Here is a 22,955-nt window from a genome sequence, read left to right as displayed (position 1 = left end):
AATAGTTTTGGACAGAAAAATTAGATGTAGGTCAATTGCCATAAGTAGAATCTACTCAATTTTGCGAAGTTTTTCTTAAAAAAAAAACTTGGAATCACATTCATTTTTTTTAGGATAATATAAAAAAAATTGATTCTTTGTTTTCGAGACATATATACTCATATATTTTCTCAAAATATTGAATCGGGCATTTAATTTTTTGGATTGGTGATTTTTAATTTTTTTGCAAAATTCTGAGACATATTTTGGGCGAATATGACGATAAGATGCCGGACTTAAATTAAGTTCACCTCCCAATGAGAAAAGAAGCTCCAAAATACAATCTCCATGAAAAGAACCTCTTCCATGCTGAATATTGTAAATACTTCTAATTTCATGAATATTGTGTGTTTTTATACCCTACACCACAAGGTGGTCAGGGTATTATGTCTTTGTGCATTTGTTTGTAACAGGCAAAAGGAAACGAGATAGACCCATAGTTCCTTTTGATGATCTGCATAGAATCACATTCTGAGTCGATTTATGCATGTCCGTCCGTCTGTCCATGTATTTTTGTAAACAAAGTACAGTTCACATTTATTGCCCTATCCAGATGAAATTTTGCACAAATCATTTGTTTGGCCCAAGGACGAACCCTATTGTAATTGGAGATAATCCGTAAAAATTTAGATATAGCTTCCATATATATCTTCGTCCGATTTGCCTTTTATTGTGTACCAAACGTGTAATATCAGTCCGAATAGTATAAAATTTTGCACGTACGATAAGATTGGACCTGAAAATAAGTATGCCAAATTTGATCGATTTCGGTTCATATATAGCTATAGCTCCCATATATATTGTTCATCCGATTTGTTATTTTTGTCCTCCTCGGCCTTAATATGCACTCTGTAACAACAATATTTGGGGAAATATATCAAATACAGCTCAGAAATACATTTACTAAATTTTGTCGAGATCGGTTCAAATTTGGATATAGCTCCCATATATATCTTCGTCCGATTTGCCTTCCATTGTGCACCAAACGTCTAATATTTGCCCAAATTGGATGAAATTTGGCACTTACGACCGAATTGAGTCTAGAAGTATGTCAAATTTGGTGAAGATCGGTTCAGATATAGCTATAGCTCCCATATATACTGTTCATCCGATTTTTCATATTTGTTACCCACAGCCGTAATATGCACTCCGTAACAACGATATTCAGAGAAATATATGAAATACAGCACAGAAATATCTTTGCCAAATTTTATCGAGATCGGTTCCAATTTGAATATAGCTCCCATATATATCTTTATCCGATTTCAAATTAATTGTGCACCAAATGGGCAATACAAGTCCGAATTTAAAAGATACAAATGCTTCGGCATATTTAGTTCTTTGAACTTTAAATTATAACTATAATCATAGCTTGTAGGATTGAATTCTCCCATAAAAACTTTTAATTGTTATGTGGAGCTCTACTAAATTAGCAAAGTGGTGTAGGGTATCATAAAGTCGGCCCCGAACGACTTTAAGACTTTCTTTACTGGTTTATTAAATGTTTGTGTGATTTTAATGTGATTTAAAAATTGATCGGTTTTTGACGGGTCTTGCTCGACAAACATTTCTCACAATAAAAGGGATTAGTGAATTAAGGCATATAAAATGAAATTTATACAGAAATGCTATACACCCATTGCTTATAGCCTTTGTAAACAGACATGACATTGATCTTCAATTTCTAACACCTTACAACGTCATAGTCAGGTGATTTGAAAAAAAACAAGTTAAAAAGCAGTAAGTTTGGCCGGGCCGAACTTTTAATACCCTCCACCATTTGCAACGAATTTGGAAATTTTCAAAAAATAAAATCCTTAAAAAATTCTGTTAAAATTTTAAAAATACCGAATATAGCCGTTATTTTGGGGTCTATACGACGTGGACATGCATAGGCATTGTTGGTCATAAGCCATTACCATATTCAAATTCTAAACTTGAAATAAACGGTGAACAATGTAGCTAAAATCATCAAAATACCGAATATAGGGAGGTACCGTTATATGGGGGCTATACGAAGACCTGGACCCGCACAGACAATTTTCTGTCACAGACTTTAGTTCCCATAACGAACTTCAAATACCAATTTTAAAACAATTCCGGTGAATAATGTCGCTAAAATCATCAAAATACCGAATATAGGGAGGTACCGTTATATGGGGGCTATACGAAGACGTGGACCTGCACGGATAATTTTCCGCCTTAGGATGTAGTATCCATTTTGAACTTCAAATACCAAATTTGAAACAATTCCCGTGAATAATGTCGCTAAAATCAACAAAATACCGAATATCGGGAGGTACCGTTATATGGGGGCTATACGAAGACGTGGACCTGCACGGATAATTTTCCGTCTTAGGGTGTAGTATCCATTTTGAACTTCAAATACCAAATTTAAAACAATTCCCGTGAATAATGTCGCTAAAATCATCAAAATACCGAATATAGGGAGGTACCGTTATATGGGGGCTATATGAAAACGTGGACCTACATGGCCCATTTACGAACTTAACCTGCCTACTGGAAAAATAAACATGTGTGCAAAATTTTAGCCACCTATCTCAATTCATTCGAAAGATATCGTGATTACAACAGACAGACAGACAGACGGACAGACAGACAGACAGACAGACGGACAGACAGACAGACAGACGGACATCGCTAAATCGACTTAGAATTTTACGCTGATCAAGAATATATATACTTTGTTGGGTCTGATATGAGTATTTCGAGGAGTTACAAACGGAATGACAAAGTTAATATACCCTCCATAGTATGGTGGAGGGTATAAAAACACACACAAATAACCACAACACAATGGGCTTGATTCATTATGCGGATTTTTGTGGTATTCTTCATTGTATTCCACCTCTCCATACCACCTTCTCAAATAATGTTCTCTTTATTCAAGCTAACCATTCAATTTTACTCCTTTTACCATTAGAACTCATTTCTAAGCCATATTTCAACAAAAAAGTTGGTCTTGCCAACATTCTTAGCTACCCCTGATACCTTTGAGTGGCCTTAAACCAAAAAACAAAATAGGGGTTGCTTCTAGTGGTGACTTATTGGAATTTTTCATTTGGCCTAAAACAAATGCGACCTCAACTCGTTGCCAAAGTAACCGAACTTGACCAATTGTCCTAAACACACACACACACACCAGAGTACACACCCCTTCTCTCGCTCTCACACTTGTTATGAAGGGAAAACCCTTAATACCATTACTACCAGCCATGAACTTTGTATTACAACACACAAATGTTGCTGGCGCTGGTACTATACAAACCAATACGATTCGGAACAAGTTTTTTTGATTCATGGCACTTTAGTTCGCTGTTAGCATGCATAGCAAGGGGTTGTTTGTGAATGAAAAATATTATTACAAAATGTTTAAAACACCAAGAAAATAACAAAAAATAAAAGAAAATTTAATTTGGAAATTGTTGGTATTTCAAAAATATTTAAGAAAAAATTATTTGTTTGAAAACAGAATCAATTCCATGAAACCCTTGAAAGGTGGCGGCATCAACAAGAAGACAAAGACCATGGATTACACCAATTACGCCTACAACGAAGCGGTGGGGCGCTTGAAGCTAATGTTGGCCTCTGAATCATATTCACCATCGAAGACGGCCAGCAGTTCGTATCTGAGGAATATAAATGATGATTCGGCGGATAATTATTCGGATAATATGTCGGTGAGTAATAGAAAAGAAAAATATTCTTTAGAAAATCTATGGATCCTTTCGAAATATCCTTAAAAATGTCCAGGATAAATGTCCTTGGGTTCTTGGAAAATATCCTTAAAAATGTCCACGGTAGGTGGTCTTTGGGTCCCTGAGAAATATCCTTAAAAATGTTCAGATCCCTAAAAATGTCTATGCGTCATTGAGAAATATCCTTAAAAATGTCCACGGTAGGGGGGGGGGGGGTGTCCTTAAGAAATATACTTGGGAAATGTGCTTAGAATTGGTCTGAAGCTCCTTCAAAAATATTATTTAAAAAATCCACATTTATTGGTCTGAAGCTCCTATTCTTTAAAAAATCCACGTTTATTGGTCTGAAGCTCCTATTCTTTAAAAAATCCACGTTTATTGGTCTGAAGCTCCCATTCTTTAAAAAATCCACGTTTATTGGTCTGAAGCTCCTATTCTTTAAAAAATCCACGTTTATTGGTCTGAAGCTCCTATTCTTTAAAAAATCCACGTTTATTGGTCTGAAGCTCCTATTCTTTAAAAAATCCACGTTTATTGGTCTGAAGCTCCTATTCTTTAAAAAATCCACGTTTATTGGTCTGAAGCTCCTATTCTTTAAAAAATCCACGTTTATTGGTCTGAAGCTCCTATTCTTTAAAAATAATCCACGTTTATTGGTCTGAAGCTCCTATTCTTTAAAAAAAATCCACGTTTATTGGTCTGAAGCTCCTATTCTTTAAAAAATCCACGTTTGATAGGTCCTTGAAAACTATTCTTTAAAAAATCCACGTTTGATAGGTCCTTGAAAAATATTCTTTAAAAAATCCACGTTTGATAGGTCCTTGAAAACTATTCTTTAAAAAATCCACGTTTGATAGGTCCTTGAAAAATATTCTTTAAAAAATCCACGTTTGATAGGTCCTTGAAAAATATTCTTTAAAAAATCCACGTTTGATAGGTCCTTGAAAAATATTCTTTAAAAATCCACGTTTGATAGGTCCTTGAAAAATATTCTTTAAAAAATCCACGTTTGATAGGTCCTTGAAAAATATTCTTTAAAAAATCCACGTTTGATAGGTCCTTGAAAAATATTCTTTAAAAATCCACGTTTGATAGGTCCTTGAAAAATATTCTTTAAAAAATCCACGTTTGATAGGTCCTTGAAAAATATTCTTTAAAAAATCCACGTTTGAAGGTCTTTTGGTCCTTGGAAAAAATTCTCTAAAAAATCCACGTTTGATGGTCTTTGGGTCCTTGGAAAAAAATTCTTTAAAAAATCCACGTTTGATGGTCTTTGGGTACTTGGAAAAAATTCTTTAAAAAATCCACCTCTATGGCTCCATGAAAAATATTTTAAAAAATCCACGTTTGTTGGTCTTTGGGTCCTTGAAAAATATTCTTTAAAAAATCCACGTTTTTGGTCTTTGGGTCCTTGAAAAATATTCTTTAAAAAATCCACGTTTGTTGGTCTTTGGGTCCTTGAAAAATATTCTTTAAAAAATCCACGTTTATTGGTCTATTGGTCCTTGAAAAATATTCTTTAAAAAATCCACGTTTATTGGTCTATTAGTCCTTGAAAAATATTCTTTAAAAAATCAACGTTTGATGGGTCCTTGAAAAATATTCTTTAAAATATCTACATTCCCTATTTTGTCCCTATTTTCAGACCATTGATCGTCCTGTGTATGCCGATATTTCCAAATATCTCTCACCCAGTCAAAAAAATCGCTTGGGCGCCACGATTACCACTGCAAGTTATCGTCCAAAGAAGACACTCAGCGGTTTTAGTTCAGCATCCAAAGAGAATTTGGCCATGCCATCGTCGCTTTATCAGCCGGCAACACAACCCATTACCACGGCTCTGGCAAATCCTTCCACAGCCACCATAGATTACTACAGCTCAGTGGGAGCCTCTAAGCCTCTTCACACCACTCCACCCACTGACAGTGTTCAGGCTCCGGTGGAGATTTTCAATTTTATTGAAAAACAAGAGGACTATATTGAGCAGCTGGAAAAGGAATCGAAATATTGTCGCAATGAGCTGACCAATCTGCTGGGCAAGGTCAAGGATGTCATCAATGAAAATGAACAGCTGACGGATATTGCCCGTTCAGAGCTGGGTAATCTGGGTAAGGGGAATGGGGATAAATCTACCACCAGTCCCTCATCAGATTCCGATGATGTCTATGGCAAATCCAAGGCAGTGGCTAATCGCAACAAAAAGGAAGTGAAAAGCCCCAGATATGCAGCAGCTCCCAACATTGTCTATGAGGCACGTATTAGCGAACTGGAGGCTGATCTTATGCAGGCCCAAATCGATTTGAAGCGTGTCAAAACGGAAAATGAGGATTTGAAAAAGAAATTGGCTCGATCCGACCCATTGGCCGTGGTAAGTGTGTCCAATGCAGGGCAAAATTGTGAAATACATCGCAAACAAATTGAGATGTTACAAAAGGACAAGTCGTCGTTGGAGGAAAACATTCGCCATTTGCAAAAGTCTCTCGACGAAGCCAAGTCCCAGCAATACTCTCAAAATTCCCAGAAACGTTACATCAATGATTTGGTACAAATGGAAAGGTCCCAGGCTGAGATGGAGGTACGCCATCTACGCGATGAACTCGATCGCCAACACGAAAGGGTGCGAGAGTTGCAAATGGAAATGGCACGTCGTGTGGCCGAAGAACGTTCCAATGCCGAACGACGTTATAACAATCAAGTTGACCAGCTAGGAGGTGATTTGAGCAGCCAATGGGAACAGGTGGCCAAACTGCAGTTGGACTTGGAGCGACAAAAACGCATCGAGGGCGATATGAAACGTGATCTGGCCAATCGTAATTCTCAAATCGAGGAATTGAAAATGGAATTGCGTTCGAATCGTTCCACCTTCCTGGCCGACATGGCTCAGGTCAATGCCGAGAAACAATCTTTGGAGCAGGAGATAACAGCTCTTCGATTGCAGCTAGATCGGGCATTGAGAGAAAATAAAACCGAGGCGGCCCGATTGAATGCTGAGATCAACTCGCTGCGTCAACGTCTGGATCGAGCCGATGCCGATTTGTTGCACTCGAAGAGGGAAGTGTTGCGTTTGAATGACGAGATTGCCAGTTTGGAGAAGGAGGTGAGGGGGTGCAAATGAAGCAAAGTATTAAAATTTAATATTAATTTTTCTCTCTCTCCCTCTCTCTCTCTCTCTCTCTTTTCCATTTTGTAGTTGGCCTATGGAGAGATGAAAAATGAAATACGCCCCACCAAAAAAGATTTGGATAAACGCATTTCCGAAATGCAAGAAAAGCATGGTGAGTCAGGGTTTTAAATTACTTATGTAGATCATAACCCACACTCCCGCACAATTATCACTACAATACGAATGTAGATGTTGCATGAAGTTTATTTAGATTTGAGAAACATTACACATAATTTTACTAACACATACATACGCATTTGCACTACATTAACTTAAAGCAGGTAATCAGCGGCCATAGTCGTGCAGGATCGACCATGTGATACCCTACAACACTATTATATATTGGACAGCCCCCTTAGGTCAAAATCCATTTTGGTTGATTTCATTTTTGATTAATGCCATAAGGTCCTGTAAAAATATTACCCTGGGTTTATGACCGATGGCATTTGCCCTATTTTTACGCCCTCTTTTGTGCTGATCGGTATTCAAATATAATCCAATGGTTATCCAATATTCTAAGTTTTTGCCTTGTCCTAAGCTCTAATATCATGCGAAATTCCTTGTCGATTGGCCTTTAATTGTGAACTGTAGAACGACTTCAATTCTATTCTGAACCTTACCAACCTCCACAGAAAATTCTGTGAGGATAGAGCCATAATTACAACCTGTATATAATACACCCCACACATAGTATTGTAGGGTGTAAAAAGAGTAGTGAAATAACTAACTGACCGACTGACCGAGAATCAATTCTCAGAGGAAACGGCTGCAGCTAGAATATTAACGGGAGCCAGTCTTGGTGCGTAGGCATGTGATAAGGCTGGGTATTTGGAAATTCGTACCAAAACTGTACGAAAAGTAATAAAAATTTAATACTTTGTATTGGATAAACGGAATGAGCTAGAATTCTGAAATTTGGATTGAGAGTCACTAATGAAGTGCAGGATAGATGTACCAAAGTTGTTCTTTTTTTTTTTGAAAAGTCGAGCTTTAAGGTTACGAAAAGTCAAAAAACTATGCTAAACTTCTAAACTGGTACCATTTGGTTTTATGTGAGCTGATAGAGCTTAACAATTGAAATTTGGTTTGAGAGTCAAGCTGAAATATTTAAATTTTGTATAGGGGTGCCTGTTGGTGATACGTTTGTGTTTGGAAATGTGTGTTAAAAGTACACAAAAAGTGATAAATTGAACTATGTTTGGTACAATTTGGTGTTGGGTGAACAGTTGGTGCTTGAAATCTGAAATTTGGCACTAGAGACGGTATTCATGTGTAGCGTTGACATTGAAGGCGGGTTCGGAGATGTGCACTATAATTGTACGAAAAGTACTAAATAGTACCAAATTTGGTGCTGGGTGAAGGGATAGGGCTGAAACAATGATATTTAATATTGCGATAACTGTTAGTGGCTATAATTGAGATATGGAACGGTTATAAAAATGTGTACTATAATTGTACGATAAGTACTAAATGGTGCTAAATTTAGTATTAATTGAAGGGATAAAGCTGAAATCCTGAAATTTGATATAAATGTTGCTTTTGATGTCTGTGGTTAAGATAGGGAGGTGGTTTTGAAAATGTGTACTATAATTGTACGGAAAGTACTGAATGGTACTATATGTTGGTATTGGGTGAGGGAATAGAGCATAATACCTGGAATTCGATATTGAGCTCTCTGTTGGTATCTGTGTTCCAAGTTTGGAGTTGGTTTTAGAAATAATAATTAATAATTGTACGAATAATTGTACGAAAAGTACTAAATGGTAGAAAATATGGTATTGTGTGGAGATATGGAATTGATTTTGAAAGAGTGCACTACAATTGTACCATATAGTACTAATTTTGGACCGATATTGGTGTCTGAGATGGAGAAGTGTCACTTGTTTCGAATATGCATGCTATATGTGCTGTGGATAGAGTTGAATTTCTGAAATTTGATATTGAGGCCACTATTGGTTTCTGGGGGTTACGTATGAACACCTTGAAATAGTATTGCACAGAAAACTTGAAAAACTCCTTGCTAAACTTCAAAATGCAGAATTTTGGTGTTAAAGTTAAATATTTTCCTATTGTTCTTCTTGAAAATAGGAAACACTGGAAAAATATATAAAATTTTGAAAGCCTTAACATTTAGTAAGATGTACGAAGTTTTTATTAAAAAATGATGCCAAACTGAAGAAATTGTGCATTTTTAGTACTAAAAATGCCTAACAGGAAACCTTAGAAATAAGTGTTTTTTTTCTGACGAAGTTCCCAAAATTCAAGATAATGGCCATGAAAAATTATAGTTTTTTTTTTTTTTAAATCCACGGATATGGTCCTGAAAAATTGTTTTAAAAAGGCCATTGGCTGTTATATTAGGGTCTATATGACGACATGGACCTGCATTGGTAACATTTGTCAAAAGCCAAATGCCAAAATTTAAAAAAAATCGGTAATAATGTAGATAAAATCATCAAAATACCGAATATCGGGAGGTACCGTTATATGGGGGCTATACGAAGACGTGGACCTGCACAGACAATCTCCTGTCATAGGCTGTAGTATCATCAAAATACCGAATATTGGGAGGTACCTTTATATGGGGGTTCTACCAAAACGTGGACCTACATGGCCAATTTTATATACCAAAAGTCCTGCAGACGTAACATATATTTGAGTAAAATTATATCAATCTACTTCAATTCCTTCGGAAGCTATAGTGATTTCCGCAGACGGATAGACTGACAGACGGACGGACATCGCTAAATCGACATAGAATATTATGCTATTCAAGAATATATAGATATATTTTGTGAGGTCTAAAGTGTGTTTATCGAGGTGTTATAAACGGAGTGACAAACTGTATATACTGTCGTGGAGGGTGTAAAAAGTTTTATAAAATTCAGTTTGGCCTTGAAAATAATATTTTTTAAAAATCTACGATTATGAACTTGTATTTTTTTTCAAATCCACTATTATAATCTGAGGAGTGTACGCAAATAAATATTTAGGAAAATAAAAATTGCATCCTTGGTAGATCTTTTAATAAATATTTAAAAGTATCCAAGATTGAATCCATGGTGAGCTTTTTTAAAAATATTTATACTACCGCAATAACGACCTTGCAGGGATATTTACAAAATCGAGTATTGTGGGTTATCTTTCATAGAATAGACCTCCTACGCAATGAATTTCTGCCCAACATATTTGTTTGTATCCCTGTTTGTATTTGAAAATATTTTTAAGAAGGACCACAGTTAGGGCCTTTGAAAAAATATGAATAAATTTGAAATTTTTAACTTTTTGGGCATAATTTTTGACCTCGAGTCTAAAAAAGTAATAAAACATCCACGATGATAACCTTGAACATGTTCCAAATAATCAAAAATAGGGCGTAAAAAGTATTCATAAGAGTTAAGGATTATGCCTTGATATTTCTTAAAAATAATTCAAAAGAATCTACGGATATGCCCGTAAAATAATAATAATAATAATAATAATAATAATAATAATAATAATAATAATAATAATAATAATATAATAATAATAATAATAATAATAATAATAATAATAATAATAATAATACTAATAATAATAATATACTAATAATACTAATATAATAATAATAATAATAATAATAATAATAATAATAATAATAATAATACTAATAATACTAATAATATAATAATACTAATAATACTAATAATAATAATAATAATAATAATAATAATAATAATAATATAATAATAATAATAATAATAATAATATAATAATAATAATAATAATAATAATAATAATAATAATAATAATAATAATAATAATAATACTAATAATAAAAATAATAATAATAATAATAATAATAATAATAATAATAATAATAATAATAATAATAATAATACTAATATAATAATAATACTAATAATACTAATAATAATAATAATAATAATAATAATATAATAATAATAATAATAATAATAATAATAATAATAATAATAATAATAATAATAATAATAATAATAATAATAATAATAATAATAATAATAATAATAATAATAATAATAATAATAATAATAATAATAATAATAATAATATAATAATAATATAATAATAATAATAATAATAATAATAATAATAATAATAATAATAATAATAATAATAATAATAATATATAATAATAATAATAATAATAATAATAATATAATAATAATAATAATAATAATAATAATAATAATAATAATAATAATAATAATACTAATAATACTAATAATAATAATAATAATAATAATAATAATAATAATAATATAATAATAATAATAATATAATAATAATAATAATAATATAATAATAATAATAATAATAATAATAATAATAATAATAATAATAATAATATAATAATAATAATAATAATAATAATAATAATAATAATAATAATAATAATAATAATAATAATAATAATAATAATAATAATAATAATAATAATAATAATACTAATAATAATAATAATAATAATAATAATAATAATAATAATAATAATAATAATAATAATAATAATAAATAATAATAATAATAATAATAATATACTAATAATACTAATATACTAATAATAATAATAATAATAATAATAATATAATAATATAATAATAATAATTAATAATACTAATAATAATAATAATACTAATAATACTAATAATACTAATAATAATAATAACAATAATAATAATAATAATAATAATAATAATAATAATAATAATAATAATAATAATTATAATATAATAATAATACTAATAATAATAATAATAATAATAATAATAATAATAATAATAATAATAATAATAATAATACTAATAATAGAAATAATAATAATAATAATAATAATAATAATAATAATAATAATAATAATAATAATAATAATAATAATAAAAAATCTTATAATTCTCCACTAAAATAAATTTTCAAATACAAATTGATTATATTTATTTTTTCTAAAACTGCACATTAATTATTTTGTTTTTTGCACATACATTTTGCATGCAACCACGCTTTGCTGTACCTTTATATGTGTGTTAATATCAATTTTTGTTTATTTATTTATTTATTTTTTTTTTTTTTTGCACAAACCATCACTTCAAACCCCCCCAACCTAGTCTTATTAGATAGACTCTGGTTAAGCTATTGATTTGTGTCCTTGTGTCAATGTCGGTGAAATGTGAAATTACATAAAAATCGTGAAATATCTATTCAAAACCATTAACAAAAATTTGAGATAATCTTTAAATTTAATTAAAACCTTTCGAATCGCCCTCCATTCCAAAAAAAAAAAAACGTTAAGTCGCGCAATCAATAGTTTATCCATGAGTTGGCAGTAGATTTTAGTATGCCTTTCGTATTCGAATCCACCATGCAATTGCCTGAACTTTTTTTCGAAGTAAAAATATAAAAAAAATGCAATCTAAAAATAAAGTAAATATTTTCCTTCTCTTCCCTCTTTACGTGTACCGTACTTCTGTCGTTGGCTTTGTGTTTTTTAGCTGAAACTGTTAACGAACTCGAAGAAATGATACAAAGTCAAAAGCAACTCATGGATAAATTAACCGGCGAATGTAAAGCATTAACGAATAAATTAGAGGATACGACATTGAAACACAAGTAATTTTTGGAAATTTAATTAAAAAAATATATTTAATTTTATTGGGAGAGCATTAAAGAGAAGAGATAAAGAGAAGGTCTGAATTTTAAACAATTTTTCCAAATTGACTTTCCAAATTTTCCAAGTTGCAGTAGATCAATTTATACATTTTTTGAAAAAATGGTGTTGTTGATGAATTGTCAGGATGTACATATATACAGGGTGAGATGAAAAAAAAACTACAACAAAGTCAAAAGCCATAATTTTTACATTTTTTTTTATTTTTTTTTAACGAAAGCAAAAAATGTGGGAAATAGAATCAAATTTTAGAATAAGTTTAGATTTGTTCGAATTGGTCACCTTTGGCACGAATTGTGGCCTTCAAACGGCCAAAGGAAATCGTCACACGCTGCCCGAATGTTGCTCTGCGCCCATTCCCGGAGAAGCGTTTTTTTTTGGCATATTTTAGTGCCAACCTTGCTTTCTAAAATACTCCAGACACAATAGTCCAACAGATTTCTATTCGGAGATTTTGGTGGCCATTTCGCGCTGGAAATGAAGCGAGGGACCTCATTTTGTAACCATTCTTGGGAGGCGCGTGCTTAGTGCGATGGTGCTGACTCCTGTTGGAGTGTCCAATATCTGCGGCCAAAATGTTTACGTGGCCAAGGCTTTAATGCACCCTCCAGATTTTTTTTGAGGATATCGACACTTTGGTATTTTTTTAGTGGCAACCTTGCTTTCCAAAATACTCCAGAGATTTTGGTGGTCATTGTGCGCTGGAAATGAAGCGAGGAACCTCATTTTGTAACCATTCTTTGGTGGCGCGTGCTGAGAGCGAGGGTTCTGAGTCCTGTTGGGATGTCAACGGTCGCCGCAGACCGTTGACATCCCAACAGGACTCGCGATTTCGGCATCTCAGCATTTATTCTGATGCCACGTTCAATTAATACGAGCGGAAAGTGATCATCGGCTGTTATGGCGTCCCACACCATCACCATAGCCGGCGCTTGAGTTCTGGTGCCCAACCAAAGGTGCAAATTTTCAGCTGTCCTCCTTGGCAAGTAAAAACGATAATAAGAAAACAAACAGATAATTTTGTTTGTTTACAAACTTCTGGACAACGAATGGTTTCTCATCGGAGAGATAGAGAAAAGCTTATTCGGCAGTTCACCACTTTCGGCCGAGAGAAGCAACTCTTTAGCTCTTTTGAGTCTGTCTTCTTTCTGTTGGGGTGTAAGTTCTTCCACTTTTTTGGAATTTCAATGGCTTTACCCAGAGCTCATTTTTCAATATTTGCCGAATGGAATATTTCGATATGTTAAGCTCACGAGTCATTTTTCGGCCACTGCAACACTGGTTTCGATCAAGTCACTTCTTTTGCTTTTCGAACCATTTCTGCTGATGTTGCTGTTTTCTTCCGTCCACTTCCTTGACGTCGGTCGGGCTACGCTACCAGTATCAGGGTAACGTACGAGATACAAAAGATTTATTCACATTTAAATGCTGGAGTGCTCTAACGATAGCCACTTGTGGTTTTCCAGCCGAATATAAAAAAATCGCACCATCCCGCTTGAATTCGATCACGAATAACTTTTTTTCTGAAAAATTCTCAGCAAAATGCTTTTGTACGCTTGTAAACAACGTAATGGGCTGTCACTGCAATAATTTTAACAGCTGTCGGGCGAGTGGCTTAGAAATGACAGCAGTCTGAAGTTGGTTGCAGTTCTTTCTTCTCACCCGGTATATATTGTGGCCAAATTGTGGCATCAAATAATTTTCGTTCAAAAAATCTATTTCCAAAAAATCTATTCTCTTCCCAGAGAACTCTTTTCTTTAAGGCTCTCTCATATGTTCAAGAAAATAAAAAAAAATACAGCTTACACACATCCCCAAGGATCATCAGCCATATCAGGAATAGAAAACGCTACTCTCCACTCTCATCGTCACCAAGGATGTTTCTCTTTCCTTTTTTAAGTTTTGTGAATGTCTTTTAAGTTCGTTTCTTTGGTTTGTCCTCATTCATATTCAGTCATTTGCTCACACAACTCACATACACACACACACCCTCCCAACAGAACACAAAACATACACTCGAGAAAAAATTACCAAAAACAAGAAAAAAATGGTTAACATGCTGTCATTGTAAATTTTTTCGTGCTGCTTCGTCGGTTCCAACAACAAAATCTCCAATCCCTAAATAGACTTGAGTTTGGAGACAAACAGCCAGCCAGCCCCTGCCGATCCTCAACAAAAAGAATTCTTAAACGTAGAAATGAGGGAAACCTACGACAATGTTGGACAAATGACTGTGGAAATAGAGGAGGTGAAGCAAGAGGAAATGCCAAAACCATTGGAGAAGCCAACATCGGCGGCACCGGAAAAGGCGGAAAACGCAAACGTGTACACTTCTCGCTTTGATGATGAGAATATCTGGCAAAATATATCGCGTAGTATAGAACGTTTAGATTTGGATTGGGCCAAGATGCCGCCATTGCCAAAATTAACACCAACCACGAGTGGCTTCGGCCAAAAAGCCCGGCAAAATGAAAACAAGTGTCACTGCTCGCCGTCGAGATTTTCGTTGTCGAATCAAAAGGAATATGAAACGGGGAAGAAATCGAGCATAAATCCCATTTTGGGAGATTTCAAGCGATATGGCAATCCCATAACGGCCACAGCCTATTCCAAGCTCCACAAAAATACACAACATCACCATACCAAACACCCGACACTCTTACCACAACCACTTAAGCCAAACAGCCAAGATAGCGGTGGTGGTGGTGCCTATCATCATCAGCAGCACAATTGTAGACATGATTACACCCTAGACATGCACCCTCCCATGGAGGCAGAGATTTCATATTCCACCATGCATGGTGGTCACACGCAAGAGCGGGAGAGATCTCAACATTTTAGCGGGGACAAACACCAACACACCATTCCCACCACCACCACCACCACCACCACATGTGATATTCCACCACACCTCCACCACTCACACACAAAAGTAGAGACCACAACCTCGGTGAAAACTGAGGATCATTGCAACCCTAGACTAAGTGGGCATAGCCCCAGGCGCAAATGTCACAATCATCATCATCGACATCATCAGCACCACAGCCACAGTGGCCATAGCAGGTGCCACTCTCACGATCGTGGCATCGATGGCTTAAAATATGAGGCCAGCAAAACGGAGCCGTTGCCTTGGTTGCAACAGCATTTGGTTTTAAGGCAAACCATTAAATCCTGCCACAAATGTCAGACTACGGATCATAGTCATGTGACCATGGAAACTGAGCGCAGTGGCAGGCCAGCAACAGCTGATGGCCATCAAGTGCAGGTGACAACATGTTGTCATACCAAACATGTTATACAGACATGTTGCAACAATGCAGAATGTCTCAAGGGGTTGATGCCAGCATCTGGCAAAAGAGAGGAACAAAATAAGGCTGTTAATACGGAGGGACTCTTTAAAGGCGAAGAGAAGAAGGAAGAGAAACCGAAAGCGAAACCCTTTAAAGTTGATGTCAATGTTAGACTGGTGCCAAAGACCTCTACACGTACCAAGGAAACTGAGAAGCCTGAAGAGGATGTAAAAATCCCAGCAACATCAGGGAGTAAGGAGCAACAACCCCCGGCTGCTGCGGAGCCAACAACCACCACAACAACAACAACTCCAGGCACGGATGACAATGAGTTGTATTTGGATTTTGAAAATTCCGATACAGAGGCCACCAAACTATAAGATTACAAATGAAAAAATCGAACACACATGGGTTAATATCTTGAGAGAAATTATTACAGAGGAATTATGCTCTTTGCTCAATTTGTGGGAGCCAAAAGCAGAGAGAGTGAAATAAATTTAATTTAATAATTTTTCAATTTTTGAATTATTTATTTTATTTTCTTATAATTTTTATATTTTTTTATTCTTTCTTATTTTTGGTTAATTTTTTCTCTTTATCCCCCATCTCTCTATCTCTCTTTAGTTTGGAAAAGCAACATTTACGTGATATGAATTCAAAACTCATGGATCGTTTGAAACAGATCTGGGCCAGTTATAAAGATCTCAATAATACACTGCAAAATTATCGCCAGCAGAAATCAGATTCAAACAGTGATAAAGAGAGAAGTGATATTGATGAAGAGCATAATTCTAATACGACATTTGAAATTACACCAACACCAATCAATCAGCAAGAGCAACAACAACACAAGGTTGGTTAACTGAACAAATTATAACTAATCAAATTGTCTTTTTTCCTTTTCTTCTCCTCTCTTTCTCTCTTTTTTCTATCTCTTTGTATTTCCTACTCTCTTCATACTTTCTCTTCCATCCCAATGCTACTCTTTATCTCATAATTCGTATTACAAAGAACGGAAATATCTTCATTACAATCAAATGTAGAATATTTAACAAATCGTATGATGAACAACGATCGTATTGGTAAACTAGACAATACACCAACATCATACGACAGTTTACCATCAGCAGGCAAAGGTAATGTCCCGCACATACACAGAGATAACGTCTTGATATTTTTTGAAAATAATATTTAAGAAAAAAAAATCCACGCCTTGATATTTTTGGAAAAAAATATTTTTAAAAAAATTTACGCCTTGATATTTTTTGAAAAAGATATTTTTAAAAAAATTTACGCCTTGATATATTTTAAAAAAAATATTTTTAAAAAAATTTACGCCTTGATATATTTTGAAAAAAATATTTTTAAAAAAATCCACGCCTTGATATTTTTTGAAAAAAATATTTTTAAAAAAATCCACGCCTTGATATTTTTTGAAAAAAATATTTTTAAAAAAATCCACGCCTTGAAATTTTTTGAAAAAAATATTTTTAAAAAAATTTACGCCTTGATATATTTTAAAAAAAAATATTTTTAAAAAATCCATGCCATGACATTTTTTGAAAAAAAAAAATAGTTTTAAAAAATCCATGCCATGACATTTTTTGAAAAAAAAAATATTTTTAAAAAATCCATGCCTTGATATTTTTTGAAAAAATTATTTTTAAAAAATCCAGGCCTTGATATTTTTTTAAAAAAAATATTTTTAAAAAAATCAACGCGTTGATATTATTTGAAAAAAATATTTTTAAAAAATTCACGCCTTGATATTTTTTGAAAAAATTATTTTTAAAAAATCCAGGCCTTGATATTTTTTTAAAAAAAATATTTTTAAAAAAATCAACGCGTTGATATTATTTGAAAAAAATATTTTTAAAAAATCCACGCCTTGATATTTTTGAAGAAAATATTTTTAAAAAATCCACGCCTTGATATTTTTGAAAAAAAAATTTAAAAATCCATGCCTCGATATTCTTTGAAAAAATATTTTTAAAAAAATTTACGCCTTGATATTTTTTGAAAAAAATATTTTTAAAAAAATTTACGCCTTGATATATTTAAAAAAAAAATATTTTTAAAAAAATTTACGCCTTGATATATTTTGAAAAAAATCCAAGCCTTGATATTTAAAAAAAAATATTTTTAAAAAAATTTACGCCTTGATATATTTTGAAAAAAATATTTTTAAAAAAATCCACGCCTTGATATTTTTTGAAAAAAATATTTGAAAAAAAAATCCACGCCTTGATATTCTTTGAAAAAATTTTTAAAAAATCCCCGCATTGATATTCCTTGAAAAAAATATTTTTTAAAAAATCCATGTCTTGATATTCTTTGAAAAAATATTTTTAAAAAATCCACGCCTTGCCATTAAAAAGTTCTTCACTCACTGATTATCTCACACGTCTTTATTAACTCTCATTTCGTTTTCTCTCCTTTTCTCTCCTTTTCTCTCTCCCCCATTCCAGCCTCTCTCGACTACAAGCCGACCACATTTGGCACAACCGACACCAGCACCACACGAACATCAGCCCTTGCCGATGACTACAGTGGCAAATCGAATCCCTACAGCTATGACTCCATACTGGGTAAAACTTCAGCCGAACGAGACGCCGACAATGCCACCAAATCCCTTATCACAACCCCCGTATCCGCCTATGACGCAGGCGACTATAAGTCCTCAGGATATGACTACAAGTCAGGATTGTCGGCACTCAACAACGACAACGATGACGAAAATATCAAAGACAACATTGGCGAAGGAGAGAAGTTCAAGCAATCGGCAGGAGACCCAAATGTTGGCAATACAAATAACCCAGCAGAACCACAACAGCAACAGAGTGCCACCGTCGCCGCCGTCGATGATCCAAACTTGGCCTCAGCAGCGCCCCTTGCTGGCGACTACTCGGCCGCTGACTACAGCGGCTATGAGGGATATGACCAGCAGCAATACGATGCCGCAGGCTATGATGCCAACTATGACCAGTCCCAGTATGATCCCAGCCAATATGATGCTTCCGGAGCAGGATATGACACCACAGGCTATGATTACAATGCCACCGACTATGACACCTCTGCATATCAGTACGACACCACAGAGCCAAGTGCAACCGGAGCAGCAGCAGCAGGGCTTGAGGATCTCACCACCTCCAGCGTCACAGCGAAAGAGAAACAAACACCAGCCGCCGCACCATCATCAGCTGCTCCTGCAGCAGCTGCAACACCAACAACTGCCGCTGGCGGAAATGGCCCAACAGAAGGCCGTACTCAATCGCGAGCGGGCAGTGGCGCTGTGGGGCCAACAGCTACGCCTGGAGGCCTCACCAGCGGAAAATCCAATCTGCCACAACAGTCTTCCACGTCAGCAACCAAAAAGTAGTCGGGATCCGGATCTGGATTTGAGTGCAAATCTAACATTTGATTGCTTGGATCCATTCGATTTGGAGTTTAGTATAAGTAGTCCAAGTTTAATACGTTCCTACGATGTGGATGATTCGGATACAGAAGTTGAGGAGTTGGCCACACCATTGGGGCTGGATGCTGGTGCTGGGGATGATTCCATATCAGAAATGACCTTGACACCAACACCCACCACCATTCGGAGGATACCAATCCAGGAAATGCAGGATAAGTAGTTGAAGCGAAGGGGAGAGGGAAAATAGCGGGAACGTGACCATTTGTAAAAATATTTTGTAATCGAGTTGAAATCTACAGAACAAACCAAAAAAACTTAAAAAAATTAATAAAATTAATTTATTATAAAAAAAGTGTGTCTATCTACAAAAAGTGGGGGAGGTCCTGAGTTGAGATTCATTTATTTTTCCAGCGATGGATAGGCGGTGGCCACCATTTTCTTGCCATGCCAATCCCAGGCATGGGTAATAATACTAAACTTGGCATGCCCCAACTGGACGGCACAGGGTTGGCCCACACTCAGCAGGAAACACATGGTGTAGAGGCTCAGCTCCAGCTCGGGGGAGGTGCCCACAAACAGGGTGTTATAGGACTTGTTGATGTTGTGGAAGCTGAAACGCAGGGCCATTAGGTAGTGGCCGTCCTATGAACAAAAAAATGAAAAAAATTAAAAAATGATTGGTTCCTTCGCCCTTCTAGGCCACCCTACCTTCTCCAGATTTAGCTTCTCAATATGGCCCTTGTAGTTCAAATGCCCCAGCTTTTCCTGCTCATGAAAGTAGACCCAATTATGCAAACCCAATATGGTGCCATCACGGATCTCGGCCAAGAAGACATGTTCAAATCCAGAGCTGCCAACACGACCCTGGCCACGGGAATACTGTGTAAACCACATATCCTTGAGGAGTCGCAACTGGGAGTCTCTGTTGTTGGTGGCAACACCTAGGAGAAAAGAAGACATATTAGAGCCTTACGAAAAAAGTAGAAATATTCATTTATAGCTCACCTTTAAATTCCAAAAATTTCATAGTTTTCTGCATGACCGGCGTATCCAGAACAGCTCTTAGAAACTCATCTTCCTCCTGCTGCTCCTCCTCGGTTACATGTTCCGTGGCATGGGTATCAAGTTCATAGTTGTCGAACAAGCGACGCATTAAGACAATGGTGCGAGATTCAGCACCTTCGGAGGTCAGCAGATCTTCATTGACCTGTAAGAGGCTGAAAAGAGAGGGAAAATAAAAAAGTTGTTTTGTAAACGTGGATACAAAGCCTTGAATTTTTTTTTTAAATCCAGTCCTTAATAAGCCTTGGAAAAAAAATTTTAAAAAATCCACGCCTTAATAAGCCTTGGAAAAAAATCTTAAAAAAATCCACGCCTTAATAAGCCTTGGAAAAAATAATCTTTAAAAAATCCACGCCTTAATAAGCCTTGGAAAAAATTATTTTTTTAAACATCTACGCCTTGAAAATTTTAATTTTTGTAAAAATTCTACGCCTTAATAAGCCGTGAATTTCCTTATCCACGCCTTAATAAGCCGTGAATTTTTTTTAATCTACGCCTTAATAAGCCGTGAATTTTTTTTGATCCACGCCTTGAAAATTTAAATTTTTATAAAAATTCCAAGCCTTAATAAGCTGTGAATTTTTTTAATCCACGCCGCAATAAGCCGTGAATTTTTTTTGACCCACGCCTTGAAAATTTAAATTTTTATAAAAATTCCACGCCTTGAAAATTTAAATTTTTATAAAAATTCCACGCCTTGAAAATTTAAATTTTTATAAAAATTCCACGCCTTGAAAATTTAAATTTTTATAAAAATTCCACGCCTTGAAAATTTAAATTTTTATAAAAATTCCACGCCTTGAAAATTTAAATTTTTATAAAAATTCCACGCCTTGAAAATTTAAATTTTTATAAAAATTCCACGCCTTGAAAATTTAAATTTTTATAAAAATTCCACGCCTTGAAAATTTAAATTTTTATAAAAATTCCACGCCTTGAAAATTTAAATTTTTATAAAAATTCCACGCCTTGAAAATTTTAATTTTTTTAAAAATTCCACGCCTTAATAACCCTTGAAAAAAATAATCTTTAAAAAATCCACGCCTTAATAACCCTTGAAAAAAATAATCTTTAAAAAATCCACGCCTTAATAAGCCTTGGAAAAAATAATCTTTAAAAAATCCACGCCTTAATAAGCCTTGGAAAAAGTAATCTTTAAAAAATCCACGCCTTAATAAGCCTTGAAAAAAATTCTTAAAAAAATCCACTCCTAAAGGGGCCTTGATTGATGACCCTCAAGGATTCTTCTTAAATAGAAAAAGGTCTTCTGAGGTCTTGTAGATATAGAAGACAGTTCTAAGGTCTTCTAGACATGGAACTCGCTTCTGGGGTTAACTAAACATAGAAGAGCCTTCTGTGGTCTTCTAAACTTAGAAGAATACGCTTCTGAGGTCTCCTAAACATAGAAGACTTCTTATACGGTCTTCTTAACGCAGAAGACCTTTTTAGGTTTTCTAAACATAGAAGACCCTTTTGAGGTCTAAACATATGAGAACCTTATGAGGTTTTTTTTTAGCATAGAATACCCTTCTGAGGTCTTCTAAACATAGGGTAACCTTCTGAGGTCTTCCAAAAATAGAAGACCTATCCAAGGTCTTTTATACACTTTCATAGCTCTTCTGAACACCGAAGACCCTTTTGAAGTCTTCCAAAAATAGAAGACCCTTACAAGGTCTTGTACACATTTCCATAACTCTCCAGAGTTCCTCTATCAGTAAAAGTCACGCAGAAAGTCTCCCATATTCCCCTTACTTTTTATTTAATTTCCTCTTGGTTCTTACTTACGGATGTGGTGCCCTATCGTCGCGATAGGATGCCTTGGTTTTTCCCTGAAAATTCACTTTCGCCAAATACGGATTGTGTTGCTGTTCCAGTTCGTAGAGACTGCGGGTGAATTCATGGATTTCATGCTCAGTGGGAGATTCGGTTACATTGTGTAGAGGATCATAGGTGAAGTGTTCTAAAAGCGGAAGTAAAACGAAAATGAGATCACGAGCGTTGAAACAAACTTCCGCAGTGCTGCCAGCCAGCCAAGTTACACCAGCTGCAGCTTGTCTTACCATACAAATGCCAGGCTATGACAACCAAAGCTATGAGAATCGCTCCGCCTAGGAAACGTTTAATTTTAGCACATTTTTCATCTTCTTCTGAGGGTGGTGTGGCTGTGGGGGTGACAGTGTTTTGTGGTGGTGGCGGTGGTCCAATGTTGGGATAGATGGATGCTGGCGTTTGGGACATGTTTGCGTTCGATGATATTGTTGATGGTATTCTACCCAATTCTATTTTTGTTGCCTATTTTTTGTTGTGGAACTTCTTTGGAATTTTTTCAAAAAACTTATGTTTTTTTTTCTGAGGGGGGATTCACTTTGGCACACACGCACGTCTTGCCGTCTTTAGGCCATAACTTCTACGCTGTTTGATTTCTCTGTTGAAACTGATTTTTTTTTCGTTAGTTTCACGTTGTCTGTTGGGCTCTCTGAGCGTTCAGTGGCAACTACTTCCCATCCAACTATTCATCGGTACCCCCAGAGGTTGTATGAGATTTTGAGATCATAGCCAGTAGTTTTATGGCTGTTCGTTG

At 34.6% G+C, this 22,955-nt stretch overlaps 2 protein-coding genes across 8 annotated transcripts in view; one reads left to right on the top strand and one right to left on the bottom strand.

Moving 5' to 3' along the window:
* The window catches only part of LOC101890090 (serologically defined colon cancer antigen 8 homolog), a 25,168-nt gene extending 5,519 nt beyond the window's left edge, over nt 1-19,649 (top strand). The window contains exons 2-7 of one of the 7 annotated variants that reach the window (XM_059123309.1): nt 3,533-3,740; nt 5,404-6,855; nt 6,949-7,033; nt 12,432-12,549; nt 16,522-16,750; nt 18,366-19,649. In XM_059123309.1, the coding sequence (XP_058979292.1) occupies nt 3,533-3,740; nt 5,404-6,855; nt 6,949-7,033; nt 12,432-12,549; nt 16,522-16,750; nt 18,366-19,532 (3,259 nt within the window). In that variant the 3' untranslated portion in view covers nt 19,533-19,649. Of the gene's footprint in view, nt 1-3,532; nt 3,741-5,403; nt 6,856-6,948; nt 7,034-12,431; nt 12,550-14,733; nt 16,309-16,521; nt 16,751-16,908; nt 17,034-18,365 lie in introns of those variants that run through there. The other 6 variants (XM_020036757.2, XR_009342368.1, XM_020036756.2 and 3 more) reach the window with 6 other exon arrangements.
* Nucleotides 3,967-22,955, bottom strand: LOC101889242 (endoribonuclease CG2145). Its single transcript, XM_059123312.1, has 6 exons — nt 22,435-22,955; nt 22,160-22,334; nt 20,318-20,529; nt 20,021-20,253; nt 19,690-19,954; nt 3,967-3,977 (listed from the first exon to the last, which is right to left on the bottom strand). The coding sequence occupies exons 1-5, from the start codon at nt 22,610-22,612 to the stop codon at nt 19,712-19,714; spliced, it is 1,041 nt and encodes a 346-aa protein (XP_058979295.1). The 5' UTR covers nt 22,613-22,955; the 3' UTR covers nt 3,967-3,977; nt 19,690-19,711.

This window comes from Musca domestica, unplaced genomic scaffold (genome assembly GCF_030504385.1).
Source record: "Musca domestica strain aabys unplaced genomic scaffold, Musca_domestica.polishedcontigs.V.1.1 24, whole genome shotgun sequence".
Taxonomy (NCBI): Eukaryota; Metazoa; Arthropoda; class Insecta; order Diptera; family Muscidae; genus Musca; species Musca domestica.
The sequence above is the reverse complement of the archived record's forward strand: the minus strand, read 5'-3'. Positions and strand labels throughout refer to the sequence as shown.